We start from the raw sequence: 22,867 nt of genomic DNA, 5'->3' as shown, positions 1-22,867 counted from the left end.
TCCCAAATTTCCAAGGGCAAGGCTTCCTGAATGGGGGTGGGGCAGGAGGAGTCTGAATGAAGGCCCGGTGAGGCCTTAATGCACCTGCTCCCCCTCACCCGTGCCCAGGAGGAGCCCTCCTTTAACTCCTCTGACTCAGCTCCTTACCGCCAGGCTCCTCAGCGCGTGAAGGGGAGCTATGAGGGCCAAGACTGGACGTGGTCCAGAGCTTTGGCTTTCTGACACCGCAGAGTGCCTTCTCGGCCAGCAGGCATGGAGCAACGTGGTCCCAGAGATGGGTCAGGCTGAGAAATCAGTTTTTCCAGAGCTCTCAGAGATTTAAAAAAAAAATTCTACCTTCTGGGGCCACAGCAGGAAGCAAAAGCTCCCTCACATTTTCTTTCTTGACACTTCCTAAGCCAACTGCTTTCTGCAGCACTCAGCCTGGACAGGCCTCCTGTGCAAGCTCAGTCGTTCCTGTCCATCCCCCTGCAACTGTGCACGCCCATGCCCTTCAGCAGGGGTCAGGTTTGCCCTCAGTTCATGGGCTTCTCTGTCTAGAGCCTGGTGAGGGTTACATGTAGCTCCTCTAGCCTGGAATACACTCCCTTCTCCTTTAAAGACCTAGGTGATATCCTCTCTTCCAGAAATGCTCACCAACCCCTCACTGGGCCAGGGGCCCCCTCTGGGCACAACAGACCCCATGCTTCTCTCTGTCACACTGCAAGTTCCCCCTCCTCTTGCCTGGGTGCTTCTCCAAGGCAAGGAGCAGCTTGAGTCATATCAGACGAGGTTGGTCAGTCATGGGTGTTTGTACATGAGTGAATATGTTAATGGTGCATCCAGGACTCAAACCCCCATCTCCTGCCCCCAGGCATGGAGCTTTTTCTCCTATGTCCAGCAGGAGCTCTGCCTAAATGACTCCCTACCTGTCCCATTGTGTAAACTGCCCCCCCTTCATTGGGTTAGGTGGTCCTCTGGAGGGGTCCTCTCTGGGGGTGGAGCAGGAGTGCAGCAGACCTTGCCCCTTGGTGGTGAAGGCCTCCATGGTGAATGCCATGTAGGGGTGCTGTGGCTTGGGTGCCCGCAGCTCCAGGCAGGAGTCCATACTTAAGCATCAGCTCCCAGATAAGCAGAGCCACCAAGAAGTGGACTCTGACAAGGCTCCGAGTCCAAAGGCCATCAGCAAAAGCATGTGAGCCTTCTTTGTATGCAACTCCATGCTGGGGATACATGTAAGATGTGATACAGACCCAACAAGGGAGCCCAGAGGAGTTTTGCCTGGAGGCCCGGCCCTTCCTTCCTTGAGGATGCAGGCGTGTTCCCGTGCCCGAGGGCTTCTGTGAGGGGGGAGCAGAGGGTCTGGGTCCCCTCCACCTGCTCCTCACCCTAGATCCCATCCTAGCCTCTCTTGTCTCCTACATCAGTCCCTCCCTCTCTCCATTTCTGTCCCTACTCCCCCCTCTCCTTTTCTGTCTTTGTTCCTCTGTGTGTGTTTCTCTGTGCCTCTCTGATCTTTGTAGTTTCATCTTGATCTCGGTGGGACTCCGATCCCTCTCCTCTTTCTTCATGTGATTCTCTCCCCTTTTCTCCCTGTTTCTCTCAGTCTCTCCCTCTGTGTGTGAGTCTTTTTCTCTTCCAGCCAGAGTCTCTCTCCACCCCTCCCTCTCTCCCTCTCTGCCTCTCTGTCTGGGCCTCTCTGTTCCTCCTCCCTCACCCCTCCCCCTTCTGCATTATCAGAACTGCTCCAGTCTCCTCCCAGAGCCAGCCTAGCGGCTGAGGCAGTGGCAGCAGGAGAAGCGAGAGCAGCCGGGAGCAGCTGGGGCAGCAGGGCTGGATTGGGGTGTTGAGTCCAGTCTGAGTAGGGGACAGGCAGCTGCTCTTGGTCCCTGTGCCTGCTGGGCCAGGTGCCCTGCCTGGAACCCCGGGCAGAGGGGCAGGGCGAGGTGCCACCTTAGTCTGGCTGGGGAGGCAGATGATGAGGAGTGATGGGGCAGGCATGCGGCCACTCCATCCTCTGCAGGAGTCAGCAGTACCCGGCAGCGAGACCGGCTGAGCCGTGAGTACTGTTGAGGGGCTAGGGTTCGGGCGAGTGGCTGCAAGAGGTGTTAAGGGCAGGGTCCTGAGAGTCCCTCCAAGGAACTGGGTTTGGCAGGGAGCTGAGCCACGTGGGAGGATCGATCCTGCTACTGGTCACCTGGTTGCTGGACGGTAGAAGGGGGGAGCTCTGTACAGGGTGAGGATGCCTGGTGTCAATCTCGGGGGTGATGTGGCTGGGGTCCCACAGGAGGGGCTGTGGTTGCAGGAGGGTTTGGTAATAAACCCGAATCATTCCTTCAGGGGCGGGGTTTGGGGGGTCTGAGGTCGGTGGGTGGGGGTTGGTGCATTCCAAGGAGCTCTGGTGCTGATATAGATTGATTCAGGACCTTGGAGAGGGACAGCGTCTGGACCACCCAGGGCTTCTGTGTGTGCATGTGTGTGCACGTGTGGTATGTGAGTGAGAGAGAGAGAATGAGAACAAAAATTAATAAGTGGCCCCAGAACAGGAGAGGGTCTGGAGCGACTGCTCTCCATGGAGCTGGGATTGGGATTCAAAGCTGCCAGTTTAGGCAACTGTACTCCAAAGCACCCGTCCCAGGGAGAGCCACAGTGTTCGTTGGAATGGGGCCCCTGTGCACCAGCCTCGTGTTTGCCCATGTGCAGGGGAATGCACAGGCAGGTGAGTGGAGGGGGTTCCATGGAGGCGCCCCTCCACCATCTGAGGGTTGCTGAGGTAGCAGGCAAGCGATCACGTGTCTCCAAGTCAGTGGAGGTGCAGGTCTCCGCCCGGCTACCTGAGGGTATGTGTATATCTGTACATGAGGGGGGTGCAAGGGGATGAATGGGGAGTAAAGGAGCCTGTAGGGCTCTGGAGTCCTTGTGGCTGGCTATGCAGTATCCTCTCAGGGCGTGTGAGCATCCCAGTGTGGCAGTGAGAGTTTATCTGCACATACCTGAGTACAGGTTTGTGTGTCTGCATGTTAGTTTGAATTTGCACGTTGGGATGCATGTTAATATGTGTGCTGTGTCTACAAAATAGAGTGACTCAATATGAAGCGTGTCATTTGATTCCATGTGCATTTGTGTTTGCAGGTGTATTTGTTAGTGTCTGAATATTAGTACTGCTGTGTGTGTGTGTTCATATGTGTCTGTTCATCCAAGTGTGTGTGGGTGGCTGTTTTCTTTCCCTGGTGGTTAAAGACACAGCTTGGGATGCTGTGGCCCACCTTGGCAGGGCGGGGACTGCTGAATGTGTGGCCACCTCCATGAGTCCAGGACAGTTCATTCTACACCCTGTGGGAGGTGGTAGAAAAGAAACAGGCAAGAATGGTTCTGCCCTCTGGGGCCTTCTAAGCTGCCTGGACATAAAGTGCTTGAGAATAATTAAGCAGTGAAGGCCAGGATCAAGCTAACAGGTGGGGGGTGGGGTGGGTACAGCCTGAGCAAAGGCCTCAGGTTGGGACTGGGCACATGCGGAGAGGAGGCTGGAGGGCAGACAGGAGCCACATGCTGTAGTTTCGAACCCCAGGCCTCTTGGGCTTTTTCCTGGGGAACCTGGGGAGTCCAGGAAGGTAATATGCAGCGGAGGAGCATGACCAAATTTGGGTTTTAGAAAGCTGCCTCAGGGGCACTGCCAGGGTTGAATGGAAGAGGGAGAATGGGATCCAGGAGGCCAGTGTGGAGACCACGCCAGCCCAGGCGTCGTGAGGGCTGGGTCCAAGTGGGCCAAGTTATGGAGGAGACCAGGGTCTTCCTGAAGGGAGAGACTGGGGGTGCTGGGGAGAGGACGGGGGAGGGGGCACGTGCTAGCTCAGGCTTGGACTGGGATGCGGGTGGGCAGTGGCAGGAGCTTGGAGGTCAGGATGTCAGGGAGAAAAGCCCCTGGAAGCTTCAGGCAAGTGAGGTAGTGGGGAGAGCCCTGCAGGGTTTCTAGCCAGGGTGCGGGGGGCAGAGATCACAGAGCTGCCTTTGTCCAGACCGGGAAACTGAGGCTGTGGCTTTGTTACCCTCCTCTGGCTACAGGGTTGGGGCTGAAGCTCTTCATCAGGCCCATGCCTCCGTCTCCTCCTGCAGGCCCCGCACGGGACCTCTTGGTTGCCCTAGTTGGGTCGGCTCAGGAAGGGTTAATTGCCTTTAGACTCCCCACACCCCCAGTTCTCCCTGCCCACCAAGCAGCTCCTGCCACTCTTCCTACTTCCCACTCCAGCCTCCTGTCCCCAGGGACTACTGATGGCTTGGCTGGGATCTAGCCAAATGGGGGAGACAGAACTCCCGACATACCCCCTTCAGTCTTAATGGACTGGGAGTCTCACCCTCAGCCATGCTGCTGTGAGGTCGGGTCTGCCCTCCTCAGGTTCTGCTGCTGGCCTACACAGTCTGCCCTCTCAGCATGCTTCCGTGGCTGTGTGCATCCATTCGTTCAGTCGGTCACTTATTCAATAGGGACTCCACGGTGCCTGCTTGGTGCCCACTGGACTGGTCACCAGGGACCCAGGGAGAACACCAACCAGCCCTCGCTCTTGCAGGGTGCCCAGTCGGGTGAGGGAGGCAGGAATGGATATCTAGAGCCCTTCCATGTGAGCAGTGCTCGCAGAAGGAAACCCCAGGAACTATGGGGGCAAGAGGCATTTGAACTGGATCTTGAAGGATGGATAGCAATTGCCTAAGCAGTGACCAGCAGAGGGAGCAGCATGTAAAGGTGGGCAGGTGTGAGAGGTGTGGCATGTTGAAGGGGCAGGAAGAGTTTGGGTTGGCAGGAGTGTGAAGGATGTTGGGAAGGGGAGGGCAGAAGAGACCAGATCCTGTGGGGTCTCAAGTACCAGACTAAGGGGCTCAGACTTTTCCTTGTAGGGTGAGGGGGCTGGGGAAAGGCTTTTGAATAGGAAGCCTCCCCTGGGGAGCCCACCTTTGTTCTCTCACCATCTGACTCCATGGCCCTCCCTGAAGTCTCTTTCTTTGATGCTACAGGATCAAAAATGTGGCCTAGATTCAGCCTTCCCCTGTGATGTCCCCTGGGTGTGAGCTGCTTGCCCGGCCAGCCGAGTTCCTCAAGAGCAGGAGCCACCTCCTCATGCTTCCCTACTCACCCAGCACAGGGCTGGGCACCCAAGCTCAGTGCAGCCTCTGAGTGGGAGAGGGTGTGAAGAGCTTCTGGGCCTCCTTCTAGAAGTTGCTTCACTCCACTGTGCAGCTTGCTCACAGATCTTTCCAGTCCAGCTTACATACCCCCAGGGACAGGATGCTCACCCCTTCCCTCTTGGGCAGCCCTTCCCTTGTAGTGAATATACCTGCCCTGGGCTCGTCTACCAGGCCTGGCTACTCCAGGACATCTGGCCCGGCTGTGTCATTTCTCTCTCCTGGACAGTGTCCTTCCTCCTAGGCAGGGCCAGGCTGAGGCATACGGTTCAGGAGTGGCATGAATATATCCTAGACAGAGAAAGACATGAACACATCATAAAACTGAGATGGGCAGTTTCTGACTAATGATCAAGAAGCAGGCATGGCCAGAACAGGGATTGAGCATAGACAACAGGAAGAACTTCCTACCCGCACAGAGGGGCTGTGGGACCCCCTGGCTTCAGGAGGGGAAGTCTCCCAGGACAGGAGGGGGTGTTAGAGGCAGAGGCATTCTTCCCTGGCCCTCCTGCAGGTGAGTGATGTCATCTGGCCTGAGAGGGACTAGAAGGGCCCAGAGAGGCAGGGGAGGGGGAGGGGGATTCATCTAGTCCTTGGTTCACTCAGCAGCCGTTCACTGGCTTGCTGCTCAACCAGACATGGCAGCCCCACGAGGAAATGCACAGAGCCAGTGGCCATGTGGACGGAAACCGTGGTCTTTTCTACCTCTGCCCCTGTAGGGGGGCGGGGGCATTTAAGAGGAGAGGCTTGGGGGCTGACCTTAGAAGGAAGAATCACTTCTCCATGAAGAATTGAGGGCCAGCCCCAGGAAGAAAGAATGCCACGTGCAGAGGCCTTGAGGTGAGCGAAAGCATGGCTTTGCTTTCGTGAGAGCGGTGGCAGTTCCACGTGATCCAAGCAGGAAGTACGGTGGTGGGGGGGCACGGTGGGGACAGGGCAGCGAAGAGCAGCAGAGTGAGGGAATTGCTGTGTAGGCATAGCCTTCGATTGGCAACTTCTTGGTCTCTCCTAGTGCCCCCCGCAGTTCTGCTGAGCCCCCCCACCACCACCTTGCTTGAGAATGGGGTGTTTAGTGAAAACAGAGACCCCGGAAATTGAGAAGCAATGGCTGAAGAATGTGGGTCCCTTCCAGAAAGTGGCATGCAAATGAATGCAAAGTAATATGCAAGTAAGCCGGCTTGGGCTTGGCAGCTTTGGCCTAGAGGAGGAGACATCCCCCTTTTACACTGCGTCCCACCCCCTCTGCCCCGCCCCCCAGGACAACAGGAACAGCCTTCACTGCTCTGAGTGCCTGGCTTGCCTAACCACAAGACTGTGGCCTCCAGGGCGGGGGCCACGGGCTCCCTGTCAGCACCTCCGTCCTTTTGGGAAGTCGATATATTTAGTAACAGGGATGTGTTCAACACATTTATCTCCCATTGTTCAGCTGCCTGCTCCCTGGGAAAGGCCAGGTCCCCAGTGACGTGGTCCAATTTTTGAAGTCCCTGAAGTCACCCTTTTCACGGCCCTCCCTAAAAAAAACAGGAGGCAACTGGAGCTTGGTGCAGCAGAAGAGATTTAGTCAAATATCTGGGAGGACTTCCCAACAATGCAGTTGCTGAGATGTGTGGACGCTGGGGCTTGTGGGCTCTCACTCTTCGGATGGCTGCCCTGGGTTCAGAGCAGGCTTTGGAAAATAGGATAGAGAAGGTGGCAGACAGGCAAAGGTTTTCGGCAGCGTTACTTCGTGGCTGTGTGGTCCTGGGCAACTTGCTTAACTTCTCTGAGCCCCATGTGAGCAGTGGAGTGGGAATAACGATCCTTTCCTGGCAGGATGACTGAAGAGTCTGGAAGTGGAGATCGTACTGCAGGCATGTAGCAGGTGCTTATAAAGGTTAGCTGTTGCCATTACGAACCACCCACATGCACCTACACTTTTAGAAAGATTCAGTGGGGCCCAGAGGGGGAGAGACCAGAGCTGGGAGCCCAGAAGCTGTCACTGTGTGGGAGACAAGCGGGTCTGAAATGGAGCTGTGGTGGTGGGCACGGTGAGAAAGGCGGCTGCTCTGTGGGAGGAGCCGAGGGGCCTCAGAGACGTGTGACCACCTCCCTAGGCTGCCCTGTCTAGTCTGAGACTAATCCCCAGAAATTACAATGGAGGAAAGGGTTTTAGTAAGAAAGGGTTTAAGCCTGTGGCCACGCCCATGAGGGTCTGTGAGTCATTCTGGGAATTGTAGTCCAGTGTGAATCTGCAATAAGTACACTTACTACTTACTGCCCCTCCTCAGATCCAAATCCACCCCCTGCTGCTGAGGCTGGCTGGGGGCAGGCCCTGGTGGGTGCTGAGGGGTGCAGGGCCCAAAGGTGAGGCAGCCTCAATCCATTCCCTCAGGAATCCCTGTCTGCTCTGTATTGGAGTGGGGGGTGGGGTTGGGGCATGCAGCTGGGGGCAGGGGTAAAGAGTTAAGCCATAATTATTACTCCTCACAAACATTTCACATACAAGTTTACAGCTTCAGAGCACTGTTTTCACATCCATGACCTCGTTTAATCCTCCTTCCAAACACAAGAGACTGATGCTTTCTGGATGAAGAAACAGAGGATCTGAGAGAGGAAATAACTTGCTCAGAGGTATTTAGCCAGTAATGGATGGAGCCGGGCCTGGAGCACAGGTCTGTTTGCTCCTCAAACTCCTGCTCTTTCCATGGATTGTAGCTCCAGATGGCAAAGGCTGGGCCATGAAGGACAGGCAAGATATGAGCAACTAGACATCTCAACAGAGGAGCAGCTGAGCTAAGACCTGGCCCCAGGGACAGAAGGCGAGGGCTGAGGCTGAGGTGGACTAGCCAGCTCAGGGGACCTGATTCCAGGCTCAGAGTTTGGACTTCTTACTGTGGCACACTAGGATCTCCCACGGGTTCTGAGCAGGGGCAGGACCTGATTAGAGTTGGGCTGTCGGGGGACTGATCTTGCAGCCTGGGCTGAATGGATTGGAGTGGAGAAACCTAAGAAAGCCTGAGGCTTGAAATCCATCCTTGGTTCTCCCAGCCATTTGTTCCTTTTCCTCCTCCACACTTCCTGACTTTTTCTTCCTCTTCTTCCTCCCCTTTCTACTATATTCCCTTCCACTTCAGCCTGGGGAAGGGAGTAGACCGTGTACCATACGGCTGTGCTGTTATGCCACTTGTCTCCAGCAGGGGCTGCTGTCACATACTGTCCTTGGCAGCCTGGATCTTCCTTATGTTTGAAAGGCCAGAGGGTGAGGGAAGAAGCTGGGCAAGGAGCAGAGATGAAGGTGGAGAGAGGACAGCACATTGTTGTGCACTTCCACTGGGCCAGGGCTGAGAGGGTCCTGCTGAAATGGGAAGGGAGGAAGGAAGGCTGAGGGGAGATGGGCCCCCACACAGCAGGGACATGACTGGAGGGTTTAAGCCAGCGGACAAGAAATTTTCTCCTCACAGTTCTTGGACAGGCTTAAATTTGGATGTGGATTTAGAACGACATTGCATTGGGGTCTGGGCTTCTACCATGTTGTGAATTGCCTGATACTGAGTTGGGGGTGAAATTTGTATCTGAGTGTGTGTGTGTGCCTGAACGTGAGCTTCCAGTTGTGCATGTACGTATATAGGTCTGAGAGGGTGAGAGCTTGTGGGTCAGTGTTTGTACAAAAGTATGGACATATGCATATGTGTGAAAATGTGAGTGTCCATTTTTATGCCTGATTTATTGGTAAGTGGTTATGCGCATGCAAATGTGGTTTGTGCGTGTGTACCCGTGGGTAGAGCATTATGTACATATGTTCTAGTAAAACTGTGCGTGGGTGTGGACCCCTGCATTGCGGGTGTCCACGTTCGAGTGTAGGGGCATGGGTGAGGGCGTGTGAGTGAAGGCACGGACACCTGCCGACACAGCAAGGCCATGCCCAAGGTCTGGCTACTCGACACTCTCTCCTGGGTCCTTACCTGCCTGAAAATAGAGATGAGATGACATGTGTGGGCTGAAGGGTTGTCATGTGCGGGGCTGGGATTTCCTCAGGGGACTCTGGGACCCTCCCAGTCCGTGAGAACCCCAGGAGGATCCAGTTGTCTTTGTGTTCAGGCTCATGTTGAGTCTGCCAGCACCTGGGGCTACTTGGTTGAGATGTTAGATGTGGCTGAGAGGCCATGGCATAGTTCTGTTCTCCTGGGGACACTTCAGAGTCACACCTGCACCCCACTAGAGAGTTTCAGGGTCTTCCAGCTCAGCCTCTTAGTTGTGTAGATGCAAATATTGAAGCTCAGAGAGTGGATAGTGACTAACCCAACATCACACAGGAGGATCCAGGGCCAGATGGCAGGGCTTGGAGGAGAGAGGGGTGTGTGTCTGGCCTCTCTCCCTCCCTCTCTCCTTCCAAGCTCTAGAGGAGGTGGGGAGCTCTGAGTGGAGATCGAAGTCTTTGGCAGGAGGCCACCTCCTGTACCAAGGCATTTCCACTCTTCCCAGGCCTCAGATGTTGCCTTTGAAGTGTGGACCAGAGCGTCTGCCTGCTGCGAGACTCCTCCCAGGAACCTGTGAAGTCTGTTGTGCCAGGGAGCACGGAGATTCCTTGGAGAGGAGCCCTGTGGTGGGGCGGGACAGCGAGAGGCCTCCTGTGGAAGCCTCAATTTCCTCATCTTTGCATCAAATGCTTTATAGGTTTCTACTGTCCTAACATTCAAAGCTTTCCCTATAACCTTTCCTTAGACCAGCAGGTAGAAGCAGGGAGACCCCCTTTCCTGGGAAAAAACTGGGGATAAACATGTCTTCCTGGAGGCTCGAGATCGGAGGCAGGGGGCTGAATGCGAGGACCCTCTGGTGGAGATGGTGGGGGTGATGTTGGGTAGGACCGGGCATCTCCACAGCAGCTTTGCTGGTTCAGCACTGGTGCAGCTGGAGCAGACAGGCAGACAGGCAGACAGACAGCTTCCTTTGTGCTGAGCGGTGAGAGGATCTAGGGTGGGAGGCCCATGGCTGGAGGCGCAGGCACTGGCTCTGGATGGAGCGGAGGTGGACGCTGCCCGGTGCTGGGGGCTGGGCTGGAACTGGGGGGGAGAGGAGAGAAGCAGGCAGGTTGGAAGAGCATCCTTGCCATGCCAGGGAATTCAGTTATCTTACAACTTTACATGAGGTGGTGTTTGGCAGCTAGACAGAAAATAAGGCTTACAGACTGCCCTTCAATGATCCTTCAAGGAGCCAGCCCTGTGCTATAGAGGGGAAACAGACGACACTCTCAAATGGTTTAACCGAAGGCAGTTTGATGAAGCAACTCTTACGGAGGTGGTGCAGGAAAGGGTATGTCGAGGTACTTAGGACTAGTATCTGAGAGACCAGAGGGGCAAGAAGAGTTCTCCAGCTCAGACAGGGGCTGTGAGAGGAGGTGGGGCAGGTGAGGGAGCAAATGTCCCATTTTCCTTGGCTGAACCCCACTGGAGGCCAGAGGGCAAGAGGGTGGGGGGTGTGAGGCAGCACTAGAAGTCAGCCTCCAGGGTTCAGAGCACAGGGAAAGGGGTGGATATCTGGAAGGTCTGTCGGGACTGATGGTTGGTGTGAAACTGAAGCCCAGAGAGGGTGCCAACTTGCCCAAGGTCACACAGCTGGGTGGGTCTCAGAGCAGAAGCCAGAAGCTAGGCCCTGCCTCTGAGCACCCACTTTGACACAGTGACTGAATCCTGGTGGGCGTCCAGGCACCACCAGGGCTTCCTGGGTGCCCCACATGCCCTCAGCCATCTGCTGTTGCACTGGGGCCGCCTCCTGCCACAACTGCCCTGCCCCCGCATCGGGGCAGCCCTGCGGCTGCTGAAGAGTGCCGTTTGGGCCACGGTTACCTTTGGATTTAGGAAGCTGTAAGTGAAGGGTCAGTTAGAGGGGCCAGCGGGGGGCTGGTGTGGAGACTCAGGTGAGCGACAAGAAGGCTGCGTTGGGGGGTGACTAGGGACATGAGTTGGATAGACGGTCAGAGAAAGAGTGGCAGCCTCTGCCCCCAACCCACCCACCCGCCTGAGCTGTGGCCCTAGTTCCCCGGTGTCCGCCCAGCAATGCAGGGATGTGTGGCAACGTAGACCCCCCTCCAGGAGCATCCCTCCCCGCCTCAGCGGGCCTGTGGCTTCCACACTCCAGGGCACCTTCGGTGGCACTGGCAATCACCCCCTCAGACATGGCCCCCAAGAGCAGAGCTGTGTCACTGTTGCCATTGATGTGATGGCACTTATGACCAGTCCACTGCCAAGTCTAATAAAAGTGCTTCTTTTTAAGACTTTTATCTTGGAGTTTGATCTCAATCCTTCTTGCTCTCCAGAGCTTGGGCCTTGGGCCTCCCTGGGCGGTGAGTCAGTATGACAGTCCCCTCCTGGTGGAGGGAGGTTGGAGGCCTTGGCCCTGCCAGCTCCTCCGAGTGCCGTGTGCCGTGGGGATCCACTTGCAGCCTCTGCCCAGCCTCCAGCCACTGATTCCGCATCAGTGGTAGTTAGCGTCTCTGGTGCAGCCTTCTGCCCCACTGAGTGCTCGCCAGTCATCAGGTGCTGCTGCTGTGTGCCACTGGGTCCCAGCTGCGGCAGCCCTGCCCTGGGCTTCTCCTCTGGCCTCCCTCACCCCCCGCCGCCCCCCAACCTGAGCTAAGGGACCAAGTGTGCCAGCCACAAACATACTGCTCCAGGCACAGGGAGACAAACACACGTGCGCAGAGAAAAACTCAGACACAGAAACCCACACACAAAGAGGCCGACAACACACTCAGACAATCGATACACACTGAGAAGCAGACACAGCTCAGGATGAATTTAAAAACTGACCTAGAAACGACAGAAACAGAGTGAACTGCCACACCCGTGCACACAGCTCAGGTGTACACACCCAGACGTGCCACACAGATGTGACTCAGCACATGCAGGGTGCACACCGCCGCTATGCTCCCACGCGGCAGAGAGACTGCCTGCCCATCAGGCGGCCGGGGCGCAACCTCCTGCGGTCCCCCAGGTGCGCGGCATCTCTCGCCTCTGGGTTCATGCACGCACTGCCCCCCTTGCCCGGAGCGCCCTTTCTCGGTGCCCCTCCCTTCACCTGGCTAATCCCTATCACTCTTCAGGTCTTGGTTTCCCTTCCATTGCCCTCAAGCCTGGAGCGCTCCCCTGCCACATGCACAGTCACTGACAAGTTCTGGGATGAAGGCTTTTTTTTGCCTGTGTTTGGTAAAGTGGTGACTGTGGTTGTGAGTAGGCAATTAGGGCCAAGAAACTGGGAAGAGACAAATTTGGGGGAGTGAGTCAGGAGCAGCACCGAGCGGGCATTGAAACCCCAGGCTGGCATAGCCGGGCACCCCGCGCCTCAGTTCTTCAGACTCCGCCCGGCTTCATCTGCGTTTCCGCCAGGCTTGCTGCCTGACCCAGTTCCCTCCTTCCCGAAGCTGGCCCTGCCTCTCGCTGCCTCTCTGAGCTCACACTCGCTCACTTGCCTTCTCTGCTCGGGCGCACCCTGCCTCTACTCGTAAGATCTCATTATTCAAGGCCTGGGGTCAGAGGCACATCCTCCAAGCCTGGCTTGCTAACCTGTGCCATTTAGTAGTACAGGTGAGTGATTAGGAACACAAGCCCTGGGGAATGTCTCCCGGTTCAAATCTCAGCTCTTCCACTTCTTAGCTGCGGGACTTTCGTTCCCTCATCTGTAAAAGGGGGATGATAGTAGAGGCCACCCTATTAGGGCTGCCGTGAGGATTAAATGAGACAGTCAGTGAGGCACCTGGTGTGCAGTGCGGCTCGCTGTCCGCGCTGCACGGGAGCTGGGGGCGAGCTAATGAGATCGAGGTTGTGTGAGCACCCGCAGAAGGTGCCTGGTGAGTCCTTGCTAATTGGAACTGAGTGAAACAAACACCTTCCACGTGGCACCTACTATGTGCCCTCCATAGCTGGCTCTTCGCACCTCCCTTCCACAGTTTCTGCCCAGCTGTTATGTTATGGGAGCCCAGAAGGTGAGGGTCTGGTTTCTTTCTGAAAATTTACTTTTTGTATCCATTTTATTGAGGTATAATTTATATACAATAAAATCACTAATTGAAAGTGTATGATTCAATGAGTTCTGATAAATATATACAGTCATAGAACCGCCATTTCAACCAAGAGAGGAGTATTTTCTCACCCACCCTCCCCCCACAGCCTCCCCTGCACTCTCCGCAGTCAGTCCCCTTCCGGGCGCGACTTCTCACAGGGCTGCGAGGGTGCCGGGCTCTCCTCGAGCCGACCTGACTCGCAGGGCACATGGAGTGGGGCCGCCTCTGACCAGCTGGGAGATGCCAAGGACCGGCTCGCACTCTCTGGGCCTGGTACCCGTGCCCCGGCGGAGGCGGTGAGGCAGGGAAGGGATGTTCAGGACGTGGTCTCCTGAGGGTGGGCTTTGGTCCGAGGGCTCACTCAGCTGGGAGTGAGGACCTCACACACCCACGGAGTGGGTGATGGAGCAAGAGTTGGTGCCCCCACAAGTCTGCCCCTCCTCGGATCAGGTACGCCCTGGGGCCCTGGCCGACGTGGCCATGTTTCGGTCCAGACTGGGGCCTGTCCAAGATGACTCCACTCCCCTCCCTATCTCCCCACACTGAGCGCCATACGCCCCTCTATGGATTAGCAATTCCCTGAAAAGAAAGGGGGCACTTCTGTTCCCCAGTTCTAGAGGCAAATATTAAAGCAATTATGTAACTAGCAATAAATTACTTAAAGTAGTGACTCACTCAGCTTAATTAGAGCACAAGCAGGGAGGGATTAAGGTATTTTTAGAATGCACACCTCACTCCCTCCTGCAGGGGGAGGCCTGTGTGCAAAGTGGGGGTGGAGAGAGGTCTGGGAGCTCGTGGGAGCACCCCAGGCTCTGCAAGGAGAGGAAAGCTGATCTTCCACCCCACTGAGGCCCCAAGAGGGGCCAAGACAGGGTGCAGCAGGGGGAGTCAGATCAGACTCAAGGAACACTTTCCTGTGGGGCTTGTTGGAGAACTGGGATGGGTGAACTAGATCATGAACTCTTTGAGGGCGGGGAGGAGGTCTGTGACCCCCGTGCCCCACCCAGAAATGGAGGAAGAATGAGCCGTGGCCAAGTTGCTCAGCTGCTTGGAGTGTCGTCCCATTCACCAAAAGGTTGTGGGTTCAATCCCAGGTTCCAGTGTGTACGGGAGGCAGCCAGCTGATCTATGTTTCTCTCTCTCTCTCTCAAATGAGATGTGCGGTTTGAATTCTGCCTTTATTGGCTACTAGTGTATGGCCTCGGGCAGGTCCCTTTCATTCTAACCTTCAGTGTTCTTCACCGTAAAATAAGCATAATAATATCCACCTTCATACATATCGTAAATAATCAAATAGGTTAATGTGTGTAAAGCAAACCTTGGTTCTGACTTTATAGGACCAAACCCTCCGAAAGGAAAGGAATTAATTTCATTTTGTTCACTGTCGTATCTCAAGGCCCATTACAGGCCACACACCGTTAGGAGTTCAACAAATGCTTGTTGAGTGAATGTGTGTTAGTTTCATCTCCATCCTTCTGCTCCAAAGGGGCTCCTTGTTTCGGGTTCCGGGAATGAAGGGACTAGGTGAGAGCAGGGCAGGGGTGCCTCGCAGGTGGAGTCTGGCCTTTCTCTCCCAGGCTGAGGAGCAGGTGACTTCCAACAGGAAAAAGCCGAACCCTCTGGGGAAGTCCCGGGAGGGTTCCGAATCAAGCACAACTTTCGCCTGTGCTCCCGGGCACCTCGTCGGTCTTCTCACCTCCAGGAGCGCAGCTGCGCACTCTGTGTGCTCTTTACAAGCCTGGGCAGGAGAAGGAGCAGCCAGTAGTTCAGTCTGACTGGGGAGACCAGGACCCTCACGCACCATCACTGGGAGTTCACAGGACGGGGGATGGGTGCAGGGTGGCGAATCCTGAAAGTCTTCCAGGAGGAGGAGGAGGAGATGGGATTGCCCGGGAGGATTTAGGCAGAGAGAACATCCAGGCATGTGTAAAATGGAGTAGTAATGCCACCCCTGCAGGTTTTCTGGGAGGATTGAGTGAGTTACTTTTTAGGGATGTCTGGCATCTACCTGCCTGGAGGGGGCACAATATAGGCTTACTCCCTCCCCCTTCTCTCCACCCCTCCTCAGCCCCTGTGACATTAGAGGGACACCCCCTGCCCTATCGAGGACAGCAGGGTGCGGACACACACTAGTAAGCACTAGGGTGGGAGGCTTTCTATCCCGGCATTCACCGAGCCCCCCACCCCATACCCTAGTGGTTGGACTGAGCTGGACACACAGTAGGTGTGCAGGACAGATTGAAGAGAGGACTGTGCTGCTTCCTCCTAGGGCATCGGCAGACTGAGGGGAGGACACAGGCAGGTGGGGGTGGGATTTAATCCCTGGCCACCCCCAGGCCCACAGCCTGAAGACTCCCGCTCCCAGTGGCTGCTCTCATCGGCTCTGACCAGCTCTCCTGACACCTCGCTGGCCTCCCAGGGCTAGGACGATGAATTAGTGATGACAGCATCGCAGTGTCGCTATGACGACGAGGCTTGTTCTTAGCCTCCAGTCAGGGTGCAGGCAGAGGCCAGAGACCCCTTGGCTCCGGGCCTTTGTACTGACGTGTGTGACGTGGGCCAGGCCCAAAGGGGAGTGGGGGCGAGGTGAGCGGGGGATGGGTGTGGGGGGGGCCAAGCATGGAGGGCTCCACCTGGACTGAACTGAGTTCATTCAGGTTGTTAGACCGAATGGATATTGAGGACCATTTTTTTCTCTGCTCCCCTCCTTTCTTATCTTTTCTTTTCATCCCTCCCTCCCTTCTTCCTCCCTTCTTTCATTTTCTCTAAGTGCCATCATCCCCTGAGCTGCCCACCTCGTCCCCAACCCTGGGGATCAGGTCCAGCTCGCAGTGAGATGGGGACACAGGCACTCCAGAGAAGGAGTTTGGGGGCCACTGGTGGCTCTGCAGTGGGGTCTGGCTTAGCTCTGTCAGGGGCCAATGGCCTTGCAGAGTGGCAATACTTCTGTCTCTGTTGGGTGGGGAGGAGATTTCCCAGCGGAGGGGCAGAGGTCCAGAGGTGGCCAGTGATCCACGAGGCATGAATCCAGAGGGAAGCCGACAGAGTGATGGGGGACTGACAGAATCCAGAGCACCCTTACATCCGGAGTGCGGGGTGTAAGCGGGGAGCCTGGGGAAGCACTGGGTGGGAGAGGCTGCCGTGAGTCTGCAGTTTGTCTCACAGGGAAAGAAGAGCCCCCCGAAGATTTCTGTTGTTCCTTGCCTGATTTTAGGGCTGCTGAAACTGAGGCCCAGAGAGGTAAGTGACTCAATCAAGCTCGCTGAGGTTGTTAGAGAGGGATGGAGACTGTGGGCCCCGTGAGGGTCCCACCAGGCCCCAGACAGGCCCTGCTGCCCCGGATTTGCCGGCCAGGATTTTTCCAGGCAACTGCTACCTCCAGAAGTAGCAGGTTGAGTGAAATTTGTACAGGCAGGGGCTGTGCTTCTGGCCCTTCCCTCCTCTGTCTGACAGGCCGGGCGTGTGTGTGGTAATGGTGGGCAGGGTGGGGGGTGGGCATTCAGGGAAGGCCCTGGGGAGTCAGGGGCTCACCTCAGATCAGCAGGGATTAGGGTCCCCCATAAATTGATTCATACTTGGGTCTCCCAGCTGCCAGCACAAACACTGTGCCATATCCCCTACTCCGCACCCCAGGGTCTTCGGCTGCAATGTGCACCTGTAGGAGGTAGGAGAATCTCTGAACCCCTCACAACCTCCCCAGGTTTCCCCTTGTCCCTGGGCCTGATACTGTGTCTACTGTGGCTGGAACTTCTCTGTGCAGAGAGAGACATTTGATCCCATTGTTCTGATGAAGAAACTGAGGCCCCAAGGTTACAGTGACTCACTCAGGGTTACTGAGCGGGTCACTGCTGGACTGCGTCTGGCTGACGGCCCCTCACTTGTCTACACTTCCCCCACCTCACAGCTGTCCCCTGGCCTCTCTCCCATCTCGCCGTCTAGCATTGCTGGGCCTGCCAGCTTTGATGGATGGTCCCACAGTTCAGCCTCCCTCCCACTCCTTTCCGGATGCTGGGCTGTTAGCCTCCTAATCACCAGTCCTGCCTGGTGGCCCCCGAGCCATCCATCTCCCTCACACAGACTCACCCAGTACAGGTGGGTTTTTTTGGGGGGGTGCCATAGGTTCCCCTTCTCTGAGGCTGAGCTGAGAGTGGGCTACAGCCCCTATTCTAGAGGAGTTGAGGGTGAGGGAGCAGCCTACACCCCCCTGCTGGAGTGCCAGAAATCCCACCAAGGGCACCTACACGTACGCACACACGCACACACATGCTCTCAGTAACAGTAGTGCCAGCCTTCACATAGCGAAAAACACTATGTGCCAAGCATTGTGCCAGAGCTCTGCATTTATAATCTCTCATTCATCATCCAACCTGTTGCTTGATGACTACTGGTGACCCCACTGTAGAGATAAGGAAACTAAGGCTCAGAGAGGTTCAGTGATTTGCATAACATTCCATAGCCAGGAAATGGAGCTGGGATTTGAACCCAGGTCATGTGGCTCACACCTTGTATTTACAACTCATCTGTCCTACTGACTTATTTATACATTCACACATGCACACGCACGTGTGCACATACACACATGAGCATGCTTGAACATGAGCCTTTGCGTCGGCCCTTCTACTACCCATCTACCTGAACCATGTTCCTGAGGAGCAGGGAGAGTGTTAGACTGAGGAAGAGAGGAGGGGTCACCGCTCATTTTCCCCAGGCTGCTCCCAGACTCTCACCCTGGCAGCGACACCGATCCGCTGGGGGGCTGCATGGAGGAGGCAGTCTCCAGGCAGTCAGAAGAGAAGGCTGGGAGGCAGTCAGTCAGTAGTTGCCGCAGCGCCACCTTCCAGGAACTGGGGCTCCGGGGAGTATGGTGCCGTAGGTCGATCTTCTGGGCTGTGGCCCAGGCCCAGCCTGCAAGGTGTGTATACATGGAGTGAGACTGGTGTGCAGCAGCCTGCTCTCCCCCTGCTCTTCCTTCCCTCTTCCTCTCACCTTCCACCTGCCCACCCTATACCTTCCCCTGCTTCCCCTGGCCCTCACCATGAGCACTGCCCCTGAGAATCACACTGCCGGTTCCCAGACAGCTCTGTGCATCGGCTGGTGCTGTGAGGTGGGGGCAGGGACCAGGGAGGCGAGGGACCAGGAGCTGCAGGAGGTGGGGTGAACTCTCAGAGCTCTCAGTGGACAGTTTAATGAGATAGTCAAGGTCAAATGCTTCATACCACCAGGGGCACGTAGTGGGCGCTTAATTAGCCTTTGTCTTGTTCCTCCCTCAGGAGTCTGGAGAGAGCAAGGCTCTGTGGGTAGAAGAGCCTTGGGGCGCCTCTGAGGGCACATGAGCATCCAGAGCGGCTGTCAGGTGCTGCTGACAGTGTTATCAATTGGGGAGAGGGAGGGAGAGAGAGAGAGAGAGAGAGAGAGAGAGAGAGAGAGAGAGAGAGAGAGAGAGAGAGAGGGAGGGAGAGAGAGAAGAGAGATATAAATACTTGACACCTGAAAGAGTTTAGCCAAGCCCTGTCAGCCACTCTGAACTAGGTGGGTGGGGAGATGTCTGCTGTTGAGAGGAACAGTGGCCAGAGCAGGAATCAGGACACACACCCACTCTCCCTCTGGTTCCCCCTCTGGAGCCCCTGAGCAGGCTGGGATTGGCCCTCTTCCTGGGGCAGCTGCCTCCACCCTGGCAGGGGGGCCTCCACCGGGTCCTCCCACTTGCACTGGCCCCCAAGAGACCTGGGTTCAATTTCTGCTTCAGGCACCTTAGGGCAAGTCACTTCCCTTCTGGGGGCCTCGGTCTCCTCATCTGTAACCAGTTGCCGTGAGGATTGAGATACCACCCGTCAAGTGCCTGCCAATCCCTGCTCCTGAGGAGTCAGGCTGCTGGGGCTTCCCTAGAGCCTGCCTTCCCTAGACACAGCCCCGAGAGAGACCACTGTGGGCCATCTCCCCTCTGCGTCCTGTCTGCCCCATCCTTGGGTCTGGGCCTGTTGCTGAAGAAGAGGAGAGTAAAGGGGGGTCGCCGCTTAGGCTCCGTCACTCTGGTAGGGAGACAAGTGTGCTCTCTGTACTGAAGGCGCATCCGTGGATAACCAAGGAGTGGTCGGACTCAGGAGAGGGTGGGGAGGAAGCTCCGGACTGGAATTCCCAAGGCCTGCCGTTTAAGGGCTGCCTCGCTGTGCCATCTCAGGCAAGACCTGTGGGGGGAGGGGCGGGGGAGAGACATGGGGCCTCTGGCCAGTCTCTTTTCTGAGGGCCACTGCCTAGATGATTCTGTGTTCTGGGGGAGAGGCCAGGTGGGGGAGGGGTGGTTGCACAAGGTTGTGATGCCCATGCCACAGGTGGTCAGGCCGCTGGGGCCAGCTCAGGACTCTTGCGACCTTGGAGCCCTTGTCCTCATGACTGCTGCCTGGTGGCGGGAGGACCTGCTACCATTGGCTCTGCCTCCCAGTCTGTGTTGCCCGCCCACCCCCTTCATTCCTAGTCCTCTCTCCCTTCATTATCTGCTTCTATATTGCCTCCTGCCTCAGGCTTATCTCCTCCTGTCATGAGTCCATCCATCTCTGTCACTGCCCCGTGGCTTCCTCCTCCTCTCAGGCGCACGCGCTCCCTCCCCGGGAGTCGGCCTGTCTGAGAGTCAGTCCCTCCCTGCCAGTCGTCTGTCCAAGTGGTCTCTGACTCCCACCAGCTCTTGTCTTCCACCTTTCCGCATCTCCCTCTCTCTGATGGTGTTCCTGACTTCCACCGTCTCTGGACTCCCTTTGTCTGTCTCTGCAAGTCTCTCTCGGCCCTTATCTTTGGGTCCCAGTCTCTCAGGACCTGCCTGACCCTGCTCCCTCTGCCTCCTTCCTTCCCCATGCAAGCCCAGCCAAGGCAGCAGGTCCAGCCCTCCGGCCTGGAGAATAAAGTAGTCCATCCCATCTCTCTTGCTGGCTGCCTCAGAAGCCCCTGACAATGCCCTCCAACCCACACCCGTACCACACCACACCTTGTTGCTAGGCTTTGGGCTGGCAGCACCTGGCTTCCATAGCGACCAGTGCTTAGAAACTGAACACCACATCTCCCAGTCCCACCATGGAGTCTTTGTGGATCACGCGCCTTTAGATCAATCAGAATAGGAAATGCAGGGGCTCTAAACTGCCTCTAGCTTGGGGAAGCAAGAGAAGAGGGGACCACAGTCTCTGCCTTCTGGAGCTGGGGGGCCTCTAGGGTGGGAGGAGCTACTTCAGTGTGGACCTAAAGCGGAGGTGGGGCTGGGAGGGAGGCGCCCAGGTTCTTTGGGGAGCTAACCTGCTACTGGGAGACCCGGGTTTGCCAGGGGCCCGGGTCAGGTTGCTGTTCTACTATTTCCAACCGTGTGACTTGAGGCACATGACCTCGTGTCCTGGGACCTCAGTACTATCAACTGTAAATTAGCAACAAGGCGTGGTGTGGTGCGGGTGTGGGCCAGAGAGCATTGTCAGGGGCTTCTGAGGCAGCCAGCAAGAGAGATGGGGTGGACTACTCTATTCTCCAGGCAAATAATATCATGAGGATTAAATGAGAGAATCAGCCGTGATCTGGCACTCAGAAGGTAGTAACTGAAGGCAATACCCCCCCTTCCCCTTTAAAGTTAAGATGTAATGAGCAGAGAGGAGGGTGGTGGAACCCTAGGCATGCACAAGGGTGTAAGCAAGACCGTGGAGGCTGGGATGGGCCTGCTCCTACCTGGTGTTCACAGAGACTCCAGCCCACAGACCACCAGGCTCTGAGGGGCGGAAACCTTGGTGCTGGAGTCCTTGAGCCCTGGCATCTCAGGCAGTTAGAATAATAGAGTATTAGGAGCTTTGGCGCCTACAGCCTCAGCACTCCAGGCTCTCATTTTCACAGAGTGTAGGAAGTACAGACTCTTCAAATAATGGGGTGGTACAATAGAGGCTCTAATTTTCTTAGAACACAAAGATCTGTGAGTTCTTGGAACCTCAGAGCCACACACTGGGGCCTCCTTATATGACAGGTTCTGAGTTGGCAGGAGTTTTCAGGGCATGGTGCCTTGGGTCTCTGTTGCTTAGACTGACCTTCCTTCCTTCCTTCTTAGACTTTGTTGTGCCTTAGTAACTCTCCTTACAGGCTCAGCTCCGAGCAACCCTGATGTGTGTGTGTGTGTGTGTGTGTGTGTGTGTGCGCGCGCACACGGACATGTGTGTGCGTGTATACACCCGTATGTGTGATTGGAGGGCTGGGGTCAGTGACTGCAGCCTGGGGCACGTCCTGGGGCAGAGCCAGCCCAGGAACCATTAGTAGGGGAAGCTGGGCACACCGTAGAGGGGTTGCAGCTGTCCCCTGAGTGAAACTCTGGGCATCAGCTCTTGGCCTGGGTCAGGCCTGCCCTCCTTTGTCCACCCAGCCAGCTAGCCAGGGCTCAGGAAGAAATAGCCTAGGGCTGAAATCAAAGCAGCCCCACAAGATCCCGCAGACTGGAACTGAAGAGGCACCAGTGAGCCGGGGAAATGGGCTGGGTAAGGTCATGGGGGATGAGAGGAGTGGGCTGGTGAGGGGATGGAGTCCAGTGAGGAGGATGGAGTCCAGTGAGGGGGATGGAGTCCAGTGAGGGGGATGGAGTCCAGTGAGGAGGATGGAGTCCAGTGAGGGGGATGGAGTCCAGTGAGGGGGATGGAGTCCAGTGAGGGGGATGGAGTTCAGCGAGGGGATGGGGCTCAGTGAGGGGAGGGGGCTCAACGAAGGGGAGGGGCTCAGTGGATGTTGCAGAAGGTTTCTCACGCTGCACTTTTCTGCATTACCCCAGGCTCCTGAAGATGGTGGTTGGGGTTGAGGGAGGTCGAGCACCTTGAACCCACTTGCCTGTCCCTGGGTTAGGCTGAGAGCCAAGCGCTCAGTTCCCTATCTCTGCCCTAAGCTGAGAAGGTTGGTAGCGCTGCTGAGAAAGCTGGAATCTGTCTTTCCTTTGCTCATCTTCCTTCCTGGTTTCCATGGGAATTGTGGCTCAGGATGATCCGAGCTTGACAAGATGGAGTTGCGGAAGGAGTGAGCATTGGGTGGGAGCAGTGGGGGTGGGGAGGTGGGCGTTAAAGGCCATGAAGGCCAGGGCTCCCACTTCATCCTGTGTGCGGTGTGGAGACAGGAGGGTGTGGGTGAGGCAGGCTGAGGGTGGGGGTGAAGAAAAGACGATTCCAGCATGTATGGGCATCAGGGAGAAGAAGGCACAGTGGCCCCTGAAGGAGACACTGGGGCAGGTGTGCCCACCTGTATCTCTCTGTGTAGGAGCCATGTGATAATATATATATAGGTTGTGTGTCTGTATGTAGGAATGTGTGTGTCTGTGTGTAGGAGAGAAGGGGGTACCTATCTGTGGAAAGTCAGTGAGTGTGTATATGGTTCTGTGTGGCCTGGGGTAGTAGAAGGATCTGAGGGTTTATGGATGCGGATACCAAGGCCTAAGGTGTGCTATGGCCCAAGTCCCCGGGGACGTCAGCCCTGATGTGAGACAGCAGGTCCTGGAGGGGTCCTGGACCAGAATCCTACGGGTTCCCTCCTCCTTCTAGAGCCATGGAGCCATCTGTCTGCTGCAGGGGTGCAGCGACCTGCCCAGAGCCACATAGCAACCTGGAAATGATATGGAGATGACAGAGACCTGTGGCTGACCCCAGCCCCACCCCCTCATCACGGGGGCCTGAGTTCACTCGGCCTGTG

The 22,867-nt window shown here is 56.3% G+C and overlaps 1 protein-coding gene across 1 annotated transcript in view; it reads left to right on the top strand.

Moving 5' to 3' along the window:
- The first annotated feature begins 1,770 nt into the window (after positions 1 to 1,770).
- PDE2A (phosphodiesterase 2A) overlaps positions 1,771 to 22,867 on the top strand; it is a 90,795-nt gene continuing 69,698 nt past the window's right edge. The window contains exon 1 of the mRNA XM_045817962.1: positions 1,771 to 2,038. Coding sequence (XP_045673918.1) covers positions 1,968 to 2,038 — 71 coding nt within the window. The 5' untranslated portion in view covers positions 1,771 to 1,967. The remainder of the gene's footprint in view (positions 2,039 to 22,867) is intronic.

Source organism: Phyllostomus hastatus, unplaced genomic scaffold, assembly GCF_019186645.2.
Source record: "Phyllostomus hastatus isolate PE091 unplaced genomic scaffold, TTU_PhHast_1.1 phas_scaffold_317, whole genome shotgun sequence".
Lineage (NCBI taxonomy): Eukaryota > Metazoa > Chordata > Mammalia > Chiroptera > Phyllostomidae > Phyllostomus > Phyllostomus hastatus.
Note: the sequence above shows the minus strand (reverse complement) of the source record. Positions and strands in the feature narration are given on the sequence as shown.